Source organism: Aethalodelphis obliquidens, unplaced genomic scaffold (genome assembly GCF_003676395.1).
Source record: "Aethalodelphis obliquidens isolate GAN/ISIS:26980383/991018 unplaced genomic scaffold, ASM367639v1 scaffold21, whole genome shotgun sequence".
In the NCBI taxonomy this organism is placed as follows: domain Eukaryota; kingdom Metazoa; phylum Chordata; class Mammalia; order Artiodactyla; family Delphinidae; genus Aethalodelphis; species Aethalodelphis obliquidens.
In genome coordinates this window covers 17,009,985-17,027,247 of record NW_020837965.1, presented here as the reverse complement: position 1 = coordinate 17,027,247, position 17,263 = coordinate 17,009,985, and the positions used below count along the sequence as shown (strand labels likewise).

At 51.3% G+C, this 17,263-nt stretch overlaps 1 protein-coding gene across 4 annotated transcripts in view; it reads right to left on the bottom strand.

Annotated features, from left to right (window-relative positions):
* The window catches only part of RIN3 (Ras and Rab interactor 3), a 118,472-nt gene that overhangs the window by 34,767 nt on the left and 66,442 nt on the right, over positions 1–17,263 (bottom strand). For all 4 annotated transcript variants that reach the window (XM_027120398.1, XM_027120397.1, XM_027120394.1 and 1 more), the window contains exon 4: positions 2,713–2,785. In XM_027120398.1, the coding sequence (XP_026976199.1) occupies positions 2,713–2,785 (73 nt within the window). The remainder of the gene's footprint in view (positions 1–2,712; positions 2,786–17,263) is intronic.

Here is a 17,263-nt window from a genome sequence, read left to right as displayed (position 1 = left end):
TGGTTGGCTGTCTGGCCTGCCCCTGGGGTTTCCAAAGGCTCCTGGGCCACTGCCTATATTGAAATGGGCAGCAGAATCGCTCGGCTCATCCGGCAGCCACCCCCGACCACCAGGGCAATCTCTGACACCCCCTCCCCACCTCCTCTGCTCAAGATGCTGCAGTGGCGGCTGCCGACCACAGCCCAGCCTGGGACCCCGGCGTCCAGGGCCTGCCCCAGCCTGCTCCCCACTCCTGCCCACCACAGAGCCTTCCCTTGCACTCGGGGCCTCCTCGCTGCCTCCCAAAATGTCATCTTCCTACAGTGACTGTCCCCTGCTCATTGCCACCTCTGAGCTCTGCAGAGAGGGAACGCCCCCCTCGTCCCTTCCACCTACGTCTACTTAGACTCTACACATTCTTCAAGGCCGCACCACGGACCCCCTCATTCTCCATAAGCCAGTACTGCTCAAGGATTTCACGCACGTCTGCCACCCCACCTCCAGCATCCAGTTCAGCACTTTATCCAGGGGCCACCTCTGCTGATCCAAGGAAATGCATACACAGGATGGGGGTGTTCGTTGAGCATCTACTATGTGCCAAGTATCGGGCTGGGTGTTACCCAGTTTGGTCCTTATATCACATCATGTTATTATTATTACTACTACTGTAACACAGCAACCCTATGGACAGGCATTAATACTTTTGTATTAGTTCATTCTGGATCAGCTCCTGGGGGAGCTGCTAAGATGCGGATTCTCAGATCCACGCCCAGGGGTTCTCAGCGTTGAGTCTGAGTGTGGGTCAGGAATCCACATTTTTAAACATCTCCCCAGCAGCACCGTGCAGGGTTAGAAAGAGCTCTGTGGGCAGCGTGCAGCACAAGCCTGACTTAACACAGACGCCCGGTCCACAGAGCTGGTTATAGCAGTCACTGCCACAGTCCCACCCGGACCCCTCGGATGCCTTTCACCAGCTCTGTGCACCCATAGCCCAGCCTCGGAGGGGTTTGCTCCTGAGGGCCAGCACCCGTGACCCTCAGAGGCTCGTCCTGACACACTGGAGCCTCACTGCCTGCCCCAGTGGCCCTACAGAGAGCCACGAATGCCTGGGTGTGCTGGCTTGGGGGTACAGAAGCCCAGCCCCGTGGCTTTATAGTGGACCCCGAGGTCTGCTTTATGCTCCAGAGCTGCTGGAGGGACCTGGCTGAGGCTGGGACGGCCCCTGCAATGGACCCTTGCTGGGTTTCTCTCCGGTCTCTGTCCTGCTCCCCACTCCCTTGTCGCTTCCTCCTTGGGGGCAGGTCCTTTAGCGCCCCCTGCACATGGATCCTTCTTTCCAAGTGTGCCCCTAGGAGACCCCCAGCTAAGCTGTTACTATCATTTTCTTAGAAGCGGCTGCCAAACCCTGGTTTGCAGAGAGGCTTGTTATAATGCAGATTGTCTGTCCCTTTATCTTACTTCTTCCTCCAGCCTCTACAGCATGGGTATTATCGTTCCCATTTTACCAAAGAGGTAGTTGAGAGATTAAGATTAGCTCAAATTCTGGGCTCTGCAATGATGCCATCATTCATTCACTCACTCGCTCACTCGAAGCACCCAGCATGGGCCAAACACTAGACTAGTGCCTTGTACTGAGGTAGAACTTCTCAGAATAGGAGAGGGCCTGACTCTGAAAGCTTGACGTGTCGTAACTTGCAAAGGGTCAGGGAGCCGCAGATGCTTTGCTTTGTGGGCCTAGAAGGACACGCCAGGTCACAGGAATCATCATGGAGTGCACACAGTGGGGCGGCTGTAGAGAAGATCATGGACCCTGGAGCTCTATCTACTTTGAATCCCCACGCTGCCATTTACCAGCTATGCGACCTTGAGCAAGTTCTCTCAGTCTCAGCTTCCTCATCTGTAAAATGGGACTAAGAAGAGCACTTACCGGGTGGAACTGTTTGCAAGATTTAAAAAGAGAATGGATATAGAACTCTAGCGCCATGCTGGATACCTGGAGGGCCCTCAACAGGCAGCAGCGTATTATCAGCGTCACCTGTTCTGCCCACGGGGTCCAGGAGGGTCCTGGTAGATGGGGGTGGTGGTGTTCTGGGTTGAGTGAGGCTTTCACCAGAGGCAACATGAATGGTCTCTTTGAAGCAGGGGGAGGTGAGCCTGGGGCCCTGGACCCCAAGACACCTTGCCCAGCTCTGCTTAAGTCCCTGTAGCTTAAGCCATTGGGTTTTGGCACCAAAATGTATTTTTCAATTCGTGTTGACCTGCCACCAGTCCTGAATAAATAGAGCAGCTCTGAGGGTGGTTACCAGACACCCTCTCCACCCAGCAGCTGCTTCACAATCACAAGCCCTCTCCCACGGAGGGAGAGTATCAGCCCTTCCTGCTGTTCCCACAGGAAGTTCCTTCTATAACTCCTCCAACGGGGTGGGTCAGGTCCACACAGGACTCCAAGCTGTCCTGGAAGCCGGAATACAGGAAGCTGCTATGACGGGCAGTGAGCGCAGGGGGCAGGTGGTGGCGAGGGAAGGGACTTTACTGGCCGGTCCAAGCAAGCAGCAGAGCCAGCACCCCCCTTCACAGTTACCAGGGTGAAGCCAGGGGACTGTCCCCTCTCTCTGCACCCTGTGGGCGGCACACTTCCCTCTTGGGGCTTCTCTGTGACAACCCTGTCCCCACCCAAGGTTGCATGGACATCTATTGCCATCAGAGGCCCTCCTGGGGGCCTGGGCTACTCACCTACTGACACAGTAGAACGCGATCAGTCTGAAGATGTCCTCAAACACAAGAACCGAGCCTTCCAGGTACAATACTGAGGAGAGATGACAGAGGCCTTGGATAAGTGTCCCTGTCAAAGGGGAGGAAGGTCCCTGGAGGGCGTGTCTGCCCTGTGCTCACTGTAGGTCACAGCACCTGCTGCGGCACCCGGCCCGCTGCGGCCGCATGTGCATCCGCTGCCCATTGGACCACAGGGAGGTGAGAAATGAACTTCTGTGGTGTTAATCCACTGAGATTTCAGGGGCCTTTCTATTACAGCAGATGGTGTTACCTTACCTAACACACATTCCTCATTTTGAGCAAAATAACACAGAAGACTCTGGATTGTAAAAGCAGAATTTGAAAATGTCTTGAGGGAATTCCCTGGCGGTCTGGCGGTCAGGACTCGGTGCTTTCACTGCTGACGGCGCAGGTTCAATCCAGGGAACTAAGTCTGGGAACTAAGATCCCGCAAGCTGCACAGCGTGGTCAAAAAACAGTCTTGAATTAAACTTTCAAGGTCATCTCCACTTGACAATTCTGAGGGCTGTGAGGGGCCAGCAGGAGGACAGGTTCCCTGTTCTGCTGTGGCCTCCAGGAGGTTCACTGGTCCAGGGGTGCTGGACTGGGGCCACTGGCCTTTTACCCAAGAACCCCAGGGCCTGTTAGAACCCCACTTGGTTTGGCTACACATGTAATCCAAGAGTGAGGGTGACCCCAATACTTTCCAGCTTTTACAAGGAAGAGGGGTCAAAGCATTTGCCAAGGAGCCCACCCCAGGGTGGACATGGCTGCTCGGAGGGGCAGGGCGCCGGGGTATGGCAGGCAGTGCCCGAAGCTGGGGTGGACCGCCCAGAGGAAAGCGTGGCACTACACCATGCACTGCTGCAGAGCCCCAGGGCAAGGGGCCCAGAGCACCTGAGTGAGCTGCGCACCAGGGATCTCAGCAGCCGTCCATCGCTCACCTCCCGACTCTCGTCCCCGCGTTCCACATGCCCAACAGGTGATGCTCCCTGCACGTGGGACCCCACAGTGTACTTTCTTGGGCCTCAGAGGGGCCAGGAAATATGTGTGCATCACACTTCAGTTCCAATCTCCTGAGGTTCTTCTAGCGTCCATGGGGCAGAGGCGGGAGGCAGGACCCAGGTTCCAGGCCTGGCTCCAATCCTGGGATCAGCAGTGTGATGCTGGGTACACCCCTTCCCCTCTCAGCACCTCAGATCCTCCACCTGCAAAGGGAAGGAGCCCTTCCAACCCTAAACACTCGTGCATCTAGGTGACAGCAGCCTGCTGTCCTATTTTCAAAGCCTAGGACAGCTTTCCGCTGCATTGGTGATCTGCGAGATGGCCACAGGGGACACATGAACCAACACGTTTTGTTCTAATAGCTTTATTTTAATACATTCCTTCCTTCTAATACTATTGCACTGTTCTACACAGTTAACATGATTTTTTAAAAGATTACATTCATCATTTATGGCAAAGAGACTATGGTATCCCATTAGGATAGATATAAAAATTTAAAAGGGAGTTTAAAGAAAAATATTAGATAGATTACAGTACTCGGAGGTACCGGGAAGATGCCCATAAAGGACAAGTCTGGGAAACATCAGTGCATGGAATTACCACCCTCTATGAGTTAATGGCCATGAGGCAGCCCATGGCGCCACCTAGTGGCACATTAGTGCATCGCCCACTCTCTCCACAGGAAGCCGCACAAACTGGCCAAAAGATCTCCTGTAGTTGGGAGAGGTAAAGAGAAAGCTCCAACTGCAAAATGGGAATGTAAAGACCTTTCTCAAGAATCCCTCAAGGGGGGATTAGTGATGATGCACGCAAACAGCCTAGCCTCCTATGCCGGGCCTGCTCAACAAGTAGCAGGTTTTCTTCATCATTGAGACATGGTCTGACCTCTGCAGACACAGATTAAACCCTTAAGATAGTCAGTCCCTCCCTCTGCTGTGCCCCTGCCACTTTCTATAAAGCCTGCAGCTCCTTTAGACTTAGTTTACCCCACTCTGGTCCGCTCCTCGGGTGCAGGGACCAGGGCTCATTCATTTTTGTAGCTGGGGCCAAGCAAACTTCTAGCGACCCAATCACATTTTTACAGTGAAAACTGTAGATTTGTCAAAGCACAAGCAATGGTCAAGGCTCATGTCTGTTTCTTTGTAACCAGGTCTCTTCTGCCCCAGCCCCCTGCTCGTACCTTCCCGTCCTGCTCGTGGGATAGCATCTCTGCACACCAAGGACACACCCGGGGGAGCTCCTGTATGCCAGGGCCAGGGCTTTGCCCACATTTGAGTCTCCCTCAGTGCCCAGCACAGTGTGTGGCATGCGGTTTGGGAGATAATAAATGTCTGCTAAAAGTCTGTCTGGGAGGGAGACCCCAGAGGAGTAGAGGCTCCCAGGGGCATCTGGTTAGAGTCTCAGACCTCCCACTGTGTAGATCAGGGTCTTCCTTGCAGGGGCCCAACGGGACACCTGGGACTTGAGGGAGTCCCGACAGGCAGCCTCCCACTGTCCTGGAGCAGAGGTGAATGCAAACCAGTAAGAGTTAGACAATCCTCTGTTCCGGTGGGTGGTGGTAGAGCTCAGCTTCCAGGACCGCCCTGTGTCCTGCCCTGGCCTGGTGGTTGTATGCAGGCGCCCAGGCCAAACAGCCTGAGTGTGAACGTGTCTCCAGCACATTATTGCTTATCCTCCCTGCGCCTCGGTTTCTTCAGCTGTATAACAAGGATAGTAAAGTACCCACATGTTGTGGGTTGAACTGTGTCCCCCCAAAAATACTTTTCAATTCGAACCCCAGGTACCTATAAATGTGACCTTATTTGGAAAGAGTGTCTTGTCGGGTGGAATCAAGTTAACACAAGGTCAGAATGCATGGGGTGGGCCCTAAATCCAATGATTGGTGTCCTTATAAGAAGACAGGTAGGACTCCCCTAGTGGCACAGTGGTTAAGAATCCACCTGCCAATGCAGGGGACATGGGTTCGAGCCCTGGTCCGGGAAGATCCCACATGCCGCGGAGCAACTAAGCCCGTGGGCCACAACTACTGAAACCCGCGAGTCACAGCTACTGAAGCCTAGAGGCCATGCTCCCCAACAAGAGAAGCCACCACAATGAGAAGCCCGTGCACTGCAATGAAGAGTAGCCCCTGCTCGCCGCAACTAGAGAAAGCCTGTGTGCAGCAACAAATACCCAACACAGCCAAAAATAAATAATAAATTAATTAATTAAAAAAAAAAAAAAAGAAGACAGGTAAAGACCTGGGACACAGACACAGAGAGGAAAAGACCATGTGAATGGAGGCAGATACTGGAATACAGCTACAGGCCAAGGATTGCTGGCTGTCACCAGAAGCCAGGAGAGTGCCTTGAACAGATTCTCCCTGGTCTCCAGCAGGAGCCAACCCTGCCAACCTCGACTTGGGATTGCTGGCCTCCGGGCCTTTGCTCGTGCTGTCTCCTCGTGCACAGAGGATCCAGCTTCCCCCTTCCCTGCCTTGAGGGATCAGCTCCAGGTCCACTTTCTGCCTCAAAGCCTTGCTGGTACCCTGACCTCTCCCACAGGAAAGCCACACGCAGGAGGTACTGTCCTAATCACACATTCTGGCTCAGGAAGCAGGGGATATGTTGTCACATTGTGACGTGCGCTGAGGCTTCTCAGACGGTGAGACTGAGAACAGGAACGGGTCTCACTTTGCCCATCACCTACACCGTGCCCAGCCCTGCGCCCGGCACGCAGGGAAGGCTCTGAGAAGGACAGCTGGGCTGACCAGGCCTCCTGGTGTCAGAATCAAGAGTGAACCAAATGTCCAGAGATAGAAAGTACATCCTATCTAAGGAGAAAGGGGACAGGGGACAGGGGATGGAGTTTCTTTTTTTTTATTGTGCTAAACTATGAAAAACAAAGTTTAGCATTTAAACCATTTTTAAGTGTACAGTTCAGTGGCATTAAGTACATTCACACTGTGCAACACGGGGCTACTTTTCTGAGGTGTTGAAAATGTTCTCAGATTGACCTTGGTGAGGGCTAGACAACTGAATATACCAAAAGCCACTGAATCGTACACTTTAAATGGGTGTATGATACTGAATACATGGAATAAAAACATGTCAATAAAGCCATTATTAAAAAAAAGAAAATGCACACATACAGAGTGGACTGAATTTCACTTCCTGTATTACGTTTTTCTGGGATTTTTACAATGAGCATATATGAGCATTTATAATGAGCATATATGTACATTCTCTAAATTTTTCTTGAATTTCCTAAATCTCTCCGTAAATTGTTCTCAGAAGCCGATGGGTTTCCAGAGTCCTCTCACTCATGCTGCTTCGGTGCCCCTCCCAGCACTGCGGACACAGCTGACAAGCTCCCCGTGTCAGCCACTGCTGGCTGGGTCCTCCCAACAAAGATGCCGGCTCCCCTCTGCTCACCTTTGCATCCTTGAGCAGCAACTCCTCCACTGTATACAGCTTCCAGCCTCCTCACCAGAAACCGCAGTGGGAATACGCCAGACCCTGTCTAAACCATCCCGCTTTCAAAGAGTGAGGAGAGAGATGACCAGACCCACCTGCTAAGTCCCGAGGTGACAACAGGTGACAACATTGGGGCTCTGTCCCTGCCTAGAGAAAAGGAAACTTTTCAGCTCATGACTCACCATCAAGGCTGAATCGGGACAAGGTGGAGACTCCGGGTCTACACACGCCGGCCTGGCTTCTAGCATTTACAATCTCAACGTCAGCTGTCCACGAAGAACCGAAAGCCGTTAGAAGATGCTTTGTTTTAAGAAATTCCATTTTCTCACTCAATAATACAAATGAACTGCCAAGGCAGGAACTGTGTATGTATCTTTTGTTCTCCATGGTACCTCCGGCACCAGGCATGGCGCTTTTAGCAAATTGCTCCATCTCTGTGATGACATTATTGAATGTCGTAAATGGAGTCATGCAGTACATATTCTTTGGGATGGGCTTTTCCCACTCTGCATAATTTCCTCGAGGGTCATCCAAGTTACTGAGTGAATCGATATCCCGTTCCTTTTTAGTGCTGAGTAGTAACCTATGGTCTGGATGTACCACAGCTTCCTTGGTCATTCACCCACTGAAGGACATCTGGGAATTTCCAGTTTTTAGCTATTATGCACAAAGCTGCCGTGGAACATTTATGTACATGCTTCTGCATGAAAATATATTTTCCTTTCTCTGGGGTATGTGCCCAAGAGTGCAACTGCTGGGTCCCATGGTAAGTCTCCCCTTCATTTTCAAAGGAAGGGCCAAACTGCTCTCCCTAGTGGCTGTACCATTTTACGACCCATCAGCGATGAAGGAGTGATTCAATTTCTTCCCATCCTCGCCAGCTGGGTGTTGTCACTATTTTTTACTGTGGCCATTCCACTAGGTGTAGAGTGATATCTCATCGTGATTTTCATTTGCATTTCTCTACTTTGCATTTCAAGAAGATGTTGAATGCCCTTCCGTGTGTACATCCTCTTTGCTCAAGTGTCTATTCATGTCTTTTCCTATTTTCTAATTGGACAGTTTCTTTTAATGTTGAATTTTTAAAAACCGTTTAATTAAGATATCATTCACACACCATACAATTCACCAATTTAAAGTGCATGATGATCTTAGTAGCTTCACAGAGTTGTACAACCATCATCACAATCAATTTTAGAACACTTTCATTAGCCCCCAAGACAAACCCTGTCCCCATCAGCAGTCACCTTCCATCTCTCCCTCCTCCTCGCTTCTGGAAACCACTAATCTACTTTCTGTCTCTGTGGATTTGCCTGTTCTGGACTTTTCATATACATAGAATCATACAGTGGCCCTGTGGGTCTGGCTTCCTTCATTTAGCATCATGCTGAATGTTCATGCATGTTCGTCCACGTCCGTGCTGCAGCAGGGGTCAGCACTGCATTCCTCTTTATGGATGAGTAATATTCTGTTAGACGGATACACCACATTTTGTTTATCCATTCATCACTGATGGATATCTGGGTTGTTTCCACTCTTCGGCTACTACAAAAAATACTGCATTGAACATTTGTGTACAAATTTTTATATGGACATATGTTTTCATTTCTCTTGGATATATTCCTAGAAGTAGAATTGCTGGGTCCTACAGTAACTCTACATGTTTAAGAAACCGCGGGACTGTTTTTCAAAGCAACTGCACCATTTTACATTCCCACCAGCAATGGATGAGGTTCCACTTTCTCCACACCTTTGCCAGTACTTTGTCTGTCTTATTGATTCGAGTCATCCTCGTGGGTGTGAAGTGGTATCTCCTTGTGGTTTTGATTTCCATTTCCCTAAGGATTAGTGATGTCAAGTATATTTTCATGTGCTTATTGGCTATTTGTATATATACTTTGGAAAAATGTCTATTCAGATCCTTTGCTCATTTTTATTTGGGTTGCTTGCTTTTAATTTTGAGAGTTCTTTTTTTTTTTTTTAAAGACGATGTTGGGGGTAGGAGTTTATTAATTAATTAACTTATTTTTGCTGTGTTGGGTCTTCGTTTCTGTACGAGGGTTTTCTCTAGTTGTGGCAAGCGGGGGCCACTCTTCATCGCGGTGCACGGGCCTCTCACTATCACGGCCTCTCTTGTTGTGGAGCACAGGCTCCAGATGCGGAGGCTCAGTAGTTGTGGTGCACGGGCCTAGTTGCTCCGCGGCATGCGGGATCCTCCCAGACCAGGGCTCGAACCCGTGTCCCCTGCATGAGCAGGCAGATTCTCAACCACTGCACCACCAGGGAAGCCCTGAGAGTTCTTTATGTTATAGTTACAAAGCCTTTGTCAGATGTGTGATTTGCAAATATTTTCTCCCAACTATAGCTTGTCTTTTCATCTGTGAACAGGGTCTTTCAAATTTTATGTTAAGAATGAAAAAAATGGGACTTCCCTGGTGGCACAGTGGTTAAGACTCTGCGCTCCCAATGCAGGGTCCCAGGTTCAATCCCTGGTCTGGGAACTAGATCCCACATGCATGCTGCAACTAAGAGTTCACATGCCGCAACTAAGAAGCCAGTGAGCCACAACTAAGGAGCCCGCCTGCCACAACTAAGCAGCCTGCCTGTCGCAACTAAGACCCAATGCAACCAAATAAATAAATAAAAATTTTAAAAAAAAAGAATGAAAAAAATGAATACTGTCCAAGTTTGCGAAATAGTAAGCACTCAGCTGGTGCTGCATAAATGATTCCGTAGGGATAGTTCCAGCCTGCTTTAATGAACAGTCAACTCTTCTTTGCATTTGGCACTATCTATTGTTATAATTAATGTATGAGGGGTCTTTAACCAGTTATTATCCTTATCTAGACCAAAATCCCCTGTGCAATCTTACTGGCACTATTAAGTCCCTCTGCAGACAGTTTCTTCATAGTTGGTCCAAAGGTAAAGTTTAGCCAAGGGCCTGGCTTAATTACCACACATTCCTAGTGACTGAGGTGAGTGAAATCGACCAGTGAGACATTCTACGTCATGTTCATTTTAAGCAGAGAATGGCTATTGGCAGGTGCCTTCTTTAGGGTCTGATTTGTCTTTACTAACAAGTGAAGGATGAGCATCTGTTCACCTAAGCTGACCCTGGGCTTTGATGAGGAAAAGATGGTCACACGAAAACGCGAATGAAAATATGCCTTGCCAACAGTTATTAAAATGGTGAAATGTACAGATCACTCAGGAAACGCAAACCATCTTCCTTGTTGGCAGACGCCCTTGTTAACCTAAGAGATCTCTGTTCAAACACAGTTCGGTTGACAACAGGAATTATACATAAATCTCCAGGTATGACCCTCATTTGAAGGGCTGGGTCAGAGTTACTCTTTAGCTAGGACACTATGTATTCAACCATTGACAGATATTTATGTGCTCATATCTGTAGAAATAAGGGGAAATGGATTTAGAAATCGAGAGGAAGGCTCACGGTGAGCAGGGTGACAGGGAACTGGCTGGTGGTTTTGGCCACAGGACCCAGCTGAAACTCCTTCCTGAGGGGCAGAGATTCTAAACAACCCGCTCATCCTCTTTTATGATTGAAAATTTGGTTGGGTGAGGGTGGGAGAGATGTTCATTGATTTTTATCTAAGAAAAAACCCTGTACTCAGCAAGGCTTGTGCGTTTATGGAATGGACACATTCCCAGATGGATGAGAACTGCCCGGGAAGGACAGTGTCCCCAGAGGGACACAGGAAGGGCCGGTGTTGGCAGAAGAGATCGGGTCTCGGGCCTCTCAGAAAAGGCCGTCACATCTGGCTGAGGGAAGTCTGGGCCCAGGAAGTGGCCTCACTCCAGAGCCTTATGTGACACTGTCGAGCCAACCTTCTCTAAAACGGATCACCCTGAATGGGCTGGAAGACAGATGCTAATGGATTCTGATCCCACTTCCTAAAAGGGGCCCTAGGTCACCAAGCTGGGTCCCTGACAGAAAAGGCCAGGAGTGCAGAGCCTGGGGATAGAAAGCCAATGTGACCAGAGGCTGGGGAGTGGTTCATACCTGGAGCAGGACTGGGGGGTCACCTGCGGGCCGGACAGGTGAGGCCAGGCCCATTCTTTCAGGTGTCCCTCCCATGCCCCCTCAGCTCCTTCCCCACTTGGAAGGTCACAGGTGCCTTCTGGCTCGTGGGACCCACCGCTGCACGGCAACACCACGGTTGCCAAGGGAGCCACCACCTGGACAGTTTGTGGCTGAGGAGGAAAAGGACTGTTTGCTGCTATCATCAGGCCCAATTTTCTGTGACAGATGAAAACTACCTGCCCCGTTCCCAGGGGTGAAAGTGGGGAGAGTGGCAATTTCTCTGGAGTCCAGGGGACCCCGTGACTCCAGGCCCAGCTCTGGTACCACTTACTTCAAGATGCTGCTGCAGTGCAGCTGGGTCACCTGTGAAATGGGAGAATGGCTCTACCCCCTCCAGAAGGAAGGGTGCTGCTGGACTAGGGCTTCCAGAAGCTCTGGCTCGAGCAGAAGGAGAGTTGCCAGGAGAAGTGAGAACAAACAGGCCAGCGCCAGGCAGCAGATCTCCTGTGCTCTGGGAGCTGACTTGCTGCCCAGCCATACAACGACTGGAGCTCGGAGCGGGGCAAACTCCTGTTCCCGTTCCAGGCAAAGCCCAAACCTAGACGGTACCGACTGGGCAGGGGCTCCTGGTTCCATCCCCCACAAGCCTGGAGACCAAAGCCTTCAAGTCTCTGAGACTTGACTTCTCTAACGGCCAAGTGAGGATACGAGTAACTGAGGCCCTCCCGGGCCCTGCCGCTGGCTGTGCAGAGGCTGAGTGGTACCCCACAGGCAGGCCCTGAGGGAGGAATAGCAGCCCCTCCGCCAAAGATGACACAGAGGTCTGGAAGGTCTGGGGTGGGGAGTGGAGGGCAGGGGGGCAAGTTAGAGCTCAGGGACCTGGGAGAGGATGATGATCTGCAAATGTGCTGAAAGCAGTTCCCTTTCTCTGTCCCTGGCTCTTACAGTTGGTCCAGGGTGGGCATCTTAGCCTGGTTCACTGGCTGGCCCTGGAGTCCCTTCCCTGTCTATTTACCAGCCTGTCCTCTGTAAATCCCGCACAGCCCCACCAGCCCTGAAGCCTCTCAGTGTACATTATCCCTCCTTAGCCCTCAGTCTCCCGCATCAGCCATGGGCCCCTGGGGGCAGGACTTGCTGCAGGGCCTTCTGTTCAGAGTTGGGGCACGGCAACTTTGCCCTGTGTACCTTTGACTAGAGGCCAATGGGAAAGGAACACGGGAGGATCTAGCAGCCATGGCCAGGGGCCCAAGCAGGGGGCCACTTCCACATGCTCCCAGTGCCCCATTACAGCGTTTGGCAAGGGAGCAAAGAGGTGGCTGCAGCCCTGCACAAAACTGCACAACCTGACGAGCAGAACGTCAGCCGGATTTAATCCTACCCGGAAGTTTTGAGCAGTGCACAAGCTGGGCAACTGTCCATGGCAGCCCTGGGTATGAGTCATGGCCATCTATGCTGGTTGTTCTCGGCATAAGGTGCAATCTCCTCTTGATTTCATCTTAACAATTTTAGGATGTAAAAGGAAGCAATGTCTTTTTACTGAGTTCTCTACCACACCCCAAATTTGTCCCGACTAGACCCAAGCACACTCACCTATGCCTCCCAGTGGATGGGGAACTATTGAAAGTCAGAATGAAAGGGCCCTTAGAGCCAGCTCTGGTTCAAACTCCCTCACTGCACAGATGGGGAAACTGAGTCCAGGGAAGGTGAGCATCACCAGTGAAAGAGGATTGGCCTGGGTGTTTTCTGCAGTTCGATTCTGTTGCTCTCTGGAATCTAGATTCTGAGCCTGGACTACTGTTGTTCTGCCCCTTTCTTCCAACTTCGCAGTGTGGGCTTTGTTCAGATTTGAGCCTCTTGATTACTAACAGAGGGTTATCGTTTTCAAAGTTTTAACAACAACCATAATAATATCATCTACCATTTACCAAGTGCCTACTGTGTTCTAGCCTCTGTATTTCTAATCATCATGGCAACTCCATTATCCTCGTAAGCAAGGAAACTGAGGCTCAGAGAGTTGAAGTAACTGGCCCGAGGGCACAGCCAGCCATGAGCAGGTACCACCAGCCTGGGAGCCTGGAGCACTAGGCACCTTTTGTTCAGCAGAGGTGGCGTGGGGCAGAGGGAGGGCATCCCGGTGCTTCACACCCAAATGCACTCAGTGTGACTCCCTCACCTATCAGCTAACAGAGACACCTTCCCATGGGTCACACCCCTCCTCAGTCACCAGGCAGGCCCCGTGTTACCCTCGGAGAGGGCTTCCTGCACAGAACTATGCTCCCTTCCCTCTGGCCCCAGCGCTGGACACACGCTCCAACGTAGAGCATGACTACACCGCATCATGATGTGTTCACAGGCCTGACTCTGGCCCAGAATGAAGATCCCAGAAAGCAAGGGCCAGCCCTTTCTTCTTTCCCAGATCCAGGGCCTCGCCTGGATCACCCCCTGTGTTTAACCGGTCTTGCCATTATTGAAAGCATTATCTCTGAATCCACATTGGCAGCCACATCTGTAGCCACTGCCACCACACTGTCCAAGCTGTAATAAGAGATTCCTCTCATTAGATGGTGCACTTCCGTATTTAGCAACCGTGTACATGAGGATTTCGGTCTGGGAAAAGGAATACAGGATGAATGGTCACAATGCAGATGGGACTTTGCCTGGGAACTATTTATAGGTTCAGATGCCGAAACAGAAGGGGAGACGTTGGACAGATGTGCGAATTGCCAAATGGTGGGGAAGACTAAATAAAGAGTAAGCAACAGGGAGGTGTTTGGGGGGAAGGAACAGGGAGGGGTGGAGGAGAGATGCTGAGCAGACGCCCGCCATCCCAGGGCTTGAATTACCCACAAGGAACGAGCTGCAAGGCTGAGAAAGCAATCAGCCAGCTCCTCTGCTCAGACTGTAGGGGCGGGGAGGCATCTTTGATTGTACCCATCATGAACAAACATGGCTCTCTCTGGGAGCAGAAAGGACAGGCGGAAAGGGAGGTGGCCCAGGGCACCACCCTGATCGCAAGAACAGCCCCGAGGGCCACGGGAGGACCCATCGAGAAACTACCCCACCCAGAAAACAACCCAGCTTCAACTTCAGGAGATTATAAAGTTCATCCCACCTCAGAGTTTCGGAACTTTTATCTGCGGTCTAGAAGAACGTGACTGCCACTTATGAGAGCTGTGAGACCCAGAGAGGTTAAGTGGCTCACCAAAGGTCACAGAGCTGGGAAGTGGTACCAGGATGTGACCTGCAGCGAGCCTGACTCTGCAGCCCGTGACCTCACCCAGCACACCGGGCCGCTGGCTGTCTAGACCCTGTTGTCCAGTAGAAATATGATTCGAGTCACGTGTGCAATTTAAAATTTGCTCATAGCCATGTGAGTAAACAGAAACAAGTAAATAGTAAAATTCATCTTAATAATATATTCTATTTAACGCAACATATTCAAAATAGTATCATTTCAACAAACCGTAAATATGAAAAAATTACTGAGACACATCACGTTCTTTTTTTCATACGAAGTGTTCAAAATCTGGTATAGCTCATCTCAATTCAGACTCACCACATCTGTAGTGTTCAGTAGTCTCATGTGGCTCACAGTTGCCGAACTAGTCGGCTGTGCTTGACCAGGAGCAAATCTACCCCCCAGGGCACATGTGGCAGTGCATGGACACATCTTAGGTTGTTGGCGGGGATGGGGAGGGGTTGGTACTACAGACATCTAGTGGGCAGAGGCCCGGGATGCTGCTAAACATACTATAGTTCACAGGACAGCCCCTCACAGCAAAGAATGATCCAGCTTCAAATGTCGAGTGCTGAGTTTCAGAAACCCAGCACCAGAGGGAGAACCAGCTTGTGCTCCTAGGACAACCGGCAGGAACCCAGGGGCCCTGTGGATGCCGACACCTAGAGCTGCCCGCACGTGGTGGGTGCCCGACATCAGCGCTGGAACGGAACTGAATGCCAGACCGGAGTGTCCGCTAGGACTCAGAATCCACGACCTCAGCCTCACAGGAATCACATTCCAGTCTGCTTCCCCAGCAACGCAGAGCCACTGAGCATGGAGTCAAGAACAAGGGACCAGTCTCAAGTCAACTGACATTTCACTTGCTTTGAGATGCTACTGAAACACCTGCTGGTAAAGACCCAGCCAGCTGGCCTCAGGAGGCAGCTATCTTCTCGCCTGCCCTGGTGTAAGCGCCCCGGGGCAGGCTTGGCTCTTGCCAGGGGGAGGCCTGCGGTTTCAAGGAACAAATTCCATGAGGGGCGTGATGCCAGGGCACTTGAATTCAGCTGTAGGTCAAACTGCTTCCTTCAAATCAGTCCATCAGTAGGAAAGCTGATGTTCTGACCCTCTGTTTCCTCACTGGCTCTGAAGCAGGAGTGGAAGAAAGGGGTGTTATTTATAGAACCGCCCCCATTCCCCAAATCCCCGGCAGGCATAGGGCTGGGAGTTCTCCTGAATCACCATAAATGCCCCTGGACAGGGAAAGGGACATGACTGCTGCCCCCGCAAGAAGCATCTCTGTGGGCACAGGGATGTTCCTGTGACCTACTGGGGGTCAGGGCTCAAAGTCCTCCGGCAATTAGATTCAGAGTCTTAGGTTTCTCTAGCCCGTCATCTAATTCAAGTTCCCCTCTAACTACCACATGGCACTTCTACCGCCCAGTAAGAAGAGTGGACTTATCTCTAAGCACAGAGGGGGAAACGGGCCTCTTAAACCCACAGGACATGACCACCACAGAGGGACCATGCAGGCTTAGCATCTCACCCCTGGAGACTCTCAGATCTCTACCCCGGGCTCTGCCCTCCGTCCAGAGGCCTGGACCCAGGGGTTTATTCAATTTGCATTCATCAAATATTTACTGAGCACCTACTATGTGCCAGGCGCTGCTCCAGGCACCGGGGTGATGGGGGTGGGTTTCTTTCTCGCCGGCACGGTGGCTCCCCGTGTTCCCTGCTGTCACCCCCTCCAACCACCCTTCCCCTGGATCTGGGGTGACGCTGCCACAGGTTCCCCACACATAGGATCCTCTTCCCTCCTCAACCAGTTCTGCCAACTGGGCTGTCAGTCTTCCTCCTGGATATCTCTGGCCGGGGCCCCTCCTCTCCACGCCCCACATGCTGCCCCTAAATCGTTGTCGAGCCCCCTCTGGTGTTCGCCCCCGGGGGTCTCCCCTGCCTTCCAGCCTCCATGCTGCCCCCAGTGGCACGGGACTTCTGTTTAAAAGGAGCATCAGATCTCCTCCCCACCGCCCCCAGCCTGGCCCCATTCTCTGTGGCCATTTAGATAAAGGCTGAGCGGCAAGACCTGGGTGCACGCCCCACTGTGATCAGCTCTGGCCAGTGGTCCCATTCTCTGCCTGTCCCTCCCTCCGCACACCTTACATTCCAGCTGACACCACGTCCCTTGGACGGACCCCAACATCCTGAAACTCCAAGTCCTTGCACATCCCGTCCCACCACTTCACATGTTCTTCCTCCCTCATCCAAACGGGACAGTTCTATTCATCCTTCAAGACACAGCTCACATGTCCTCACTCCCCAGAGGTGGCCCCCTGGGGTCTCACTCACCCTCCAGCATTGAGGTGGGGTGGGGTCCTTCCTCTGAGGGCAGTAAAATCCTAACATTTTCTTAATGTCATCACCTCTGTATCCCTAGGGTCTAGTGTTCTTAAATTAAGTAAAAGAATAAGCGAAATGTCTCACGCGATTCTCTAATTATGTAGTGTGTGTGATCCTTGCACCCAAAGGAGATAGAAGTTTCCCTGAGAGCAGAGCCATGTTTTCAAGTTAAGAGCAAGTAGTATGACACAGTGCCAAGAACGTGCTGGGGAGCCAGGCTGCTGGGGTTTAAATCCTGGTCCCGCCACTTACTAGTGTGTGACCATGAACAAGCCACTTAGCTTCTCTTTTCCTCAGTTTCCTCATCTGTAAAATAGGATAGTACTTGTTCTGGTATCTACTGCTGTGCAATAAACTACTTGCAAAATTTAGTGGCATAAAGCAACC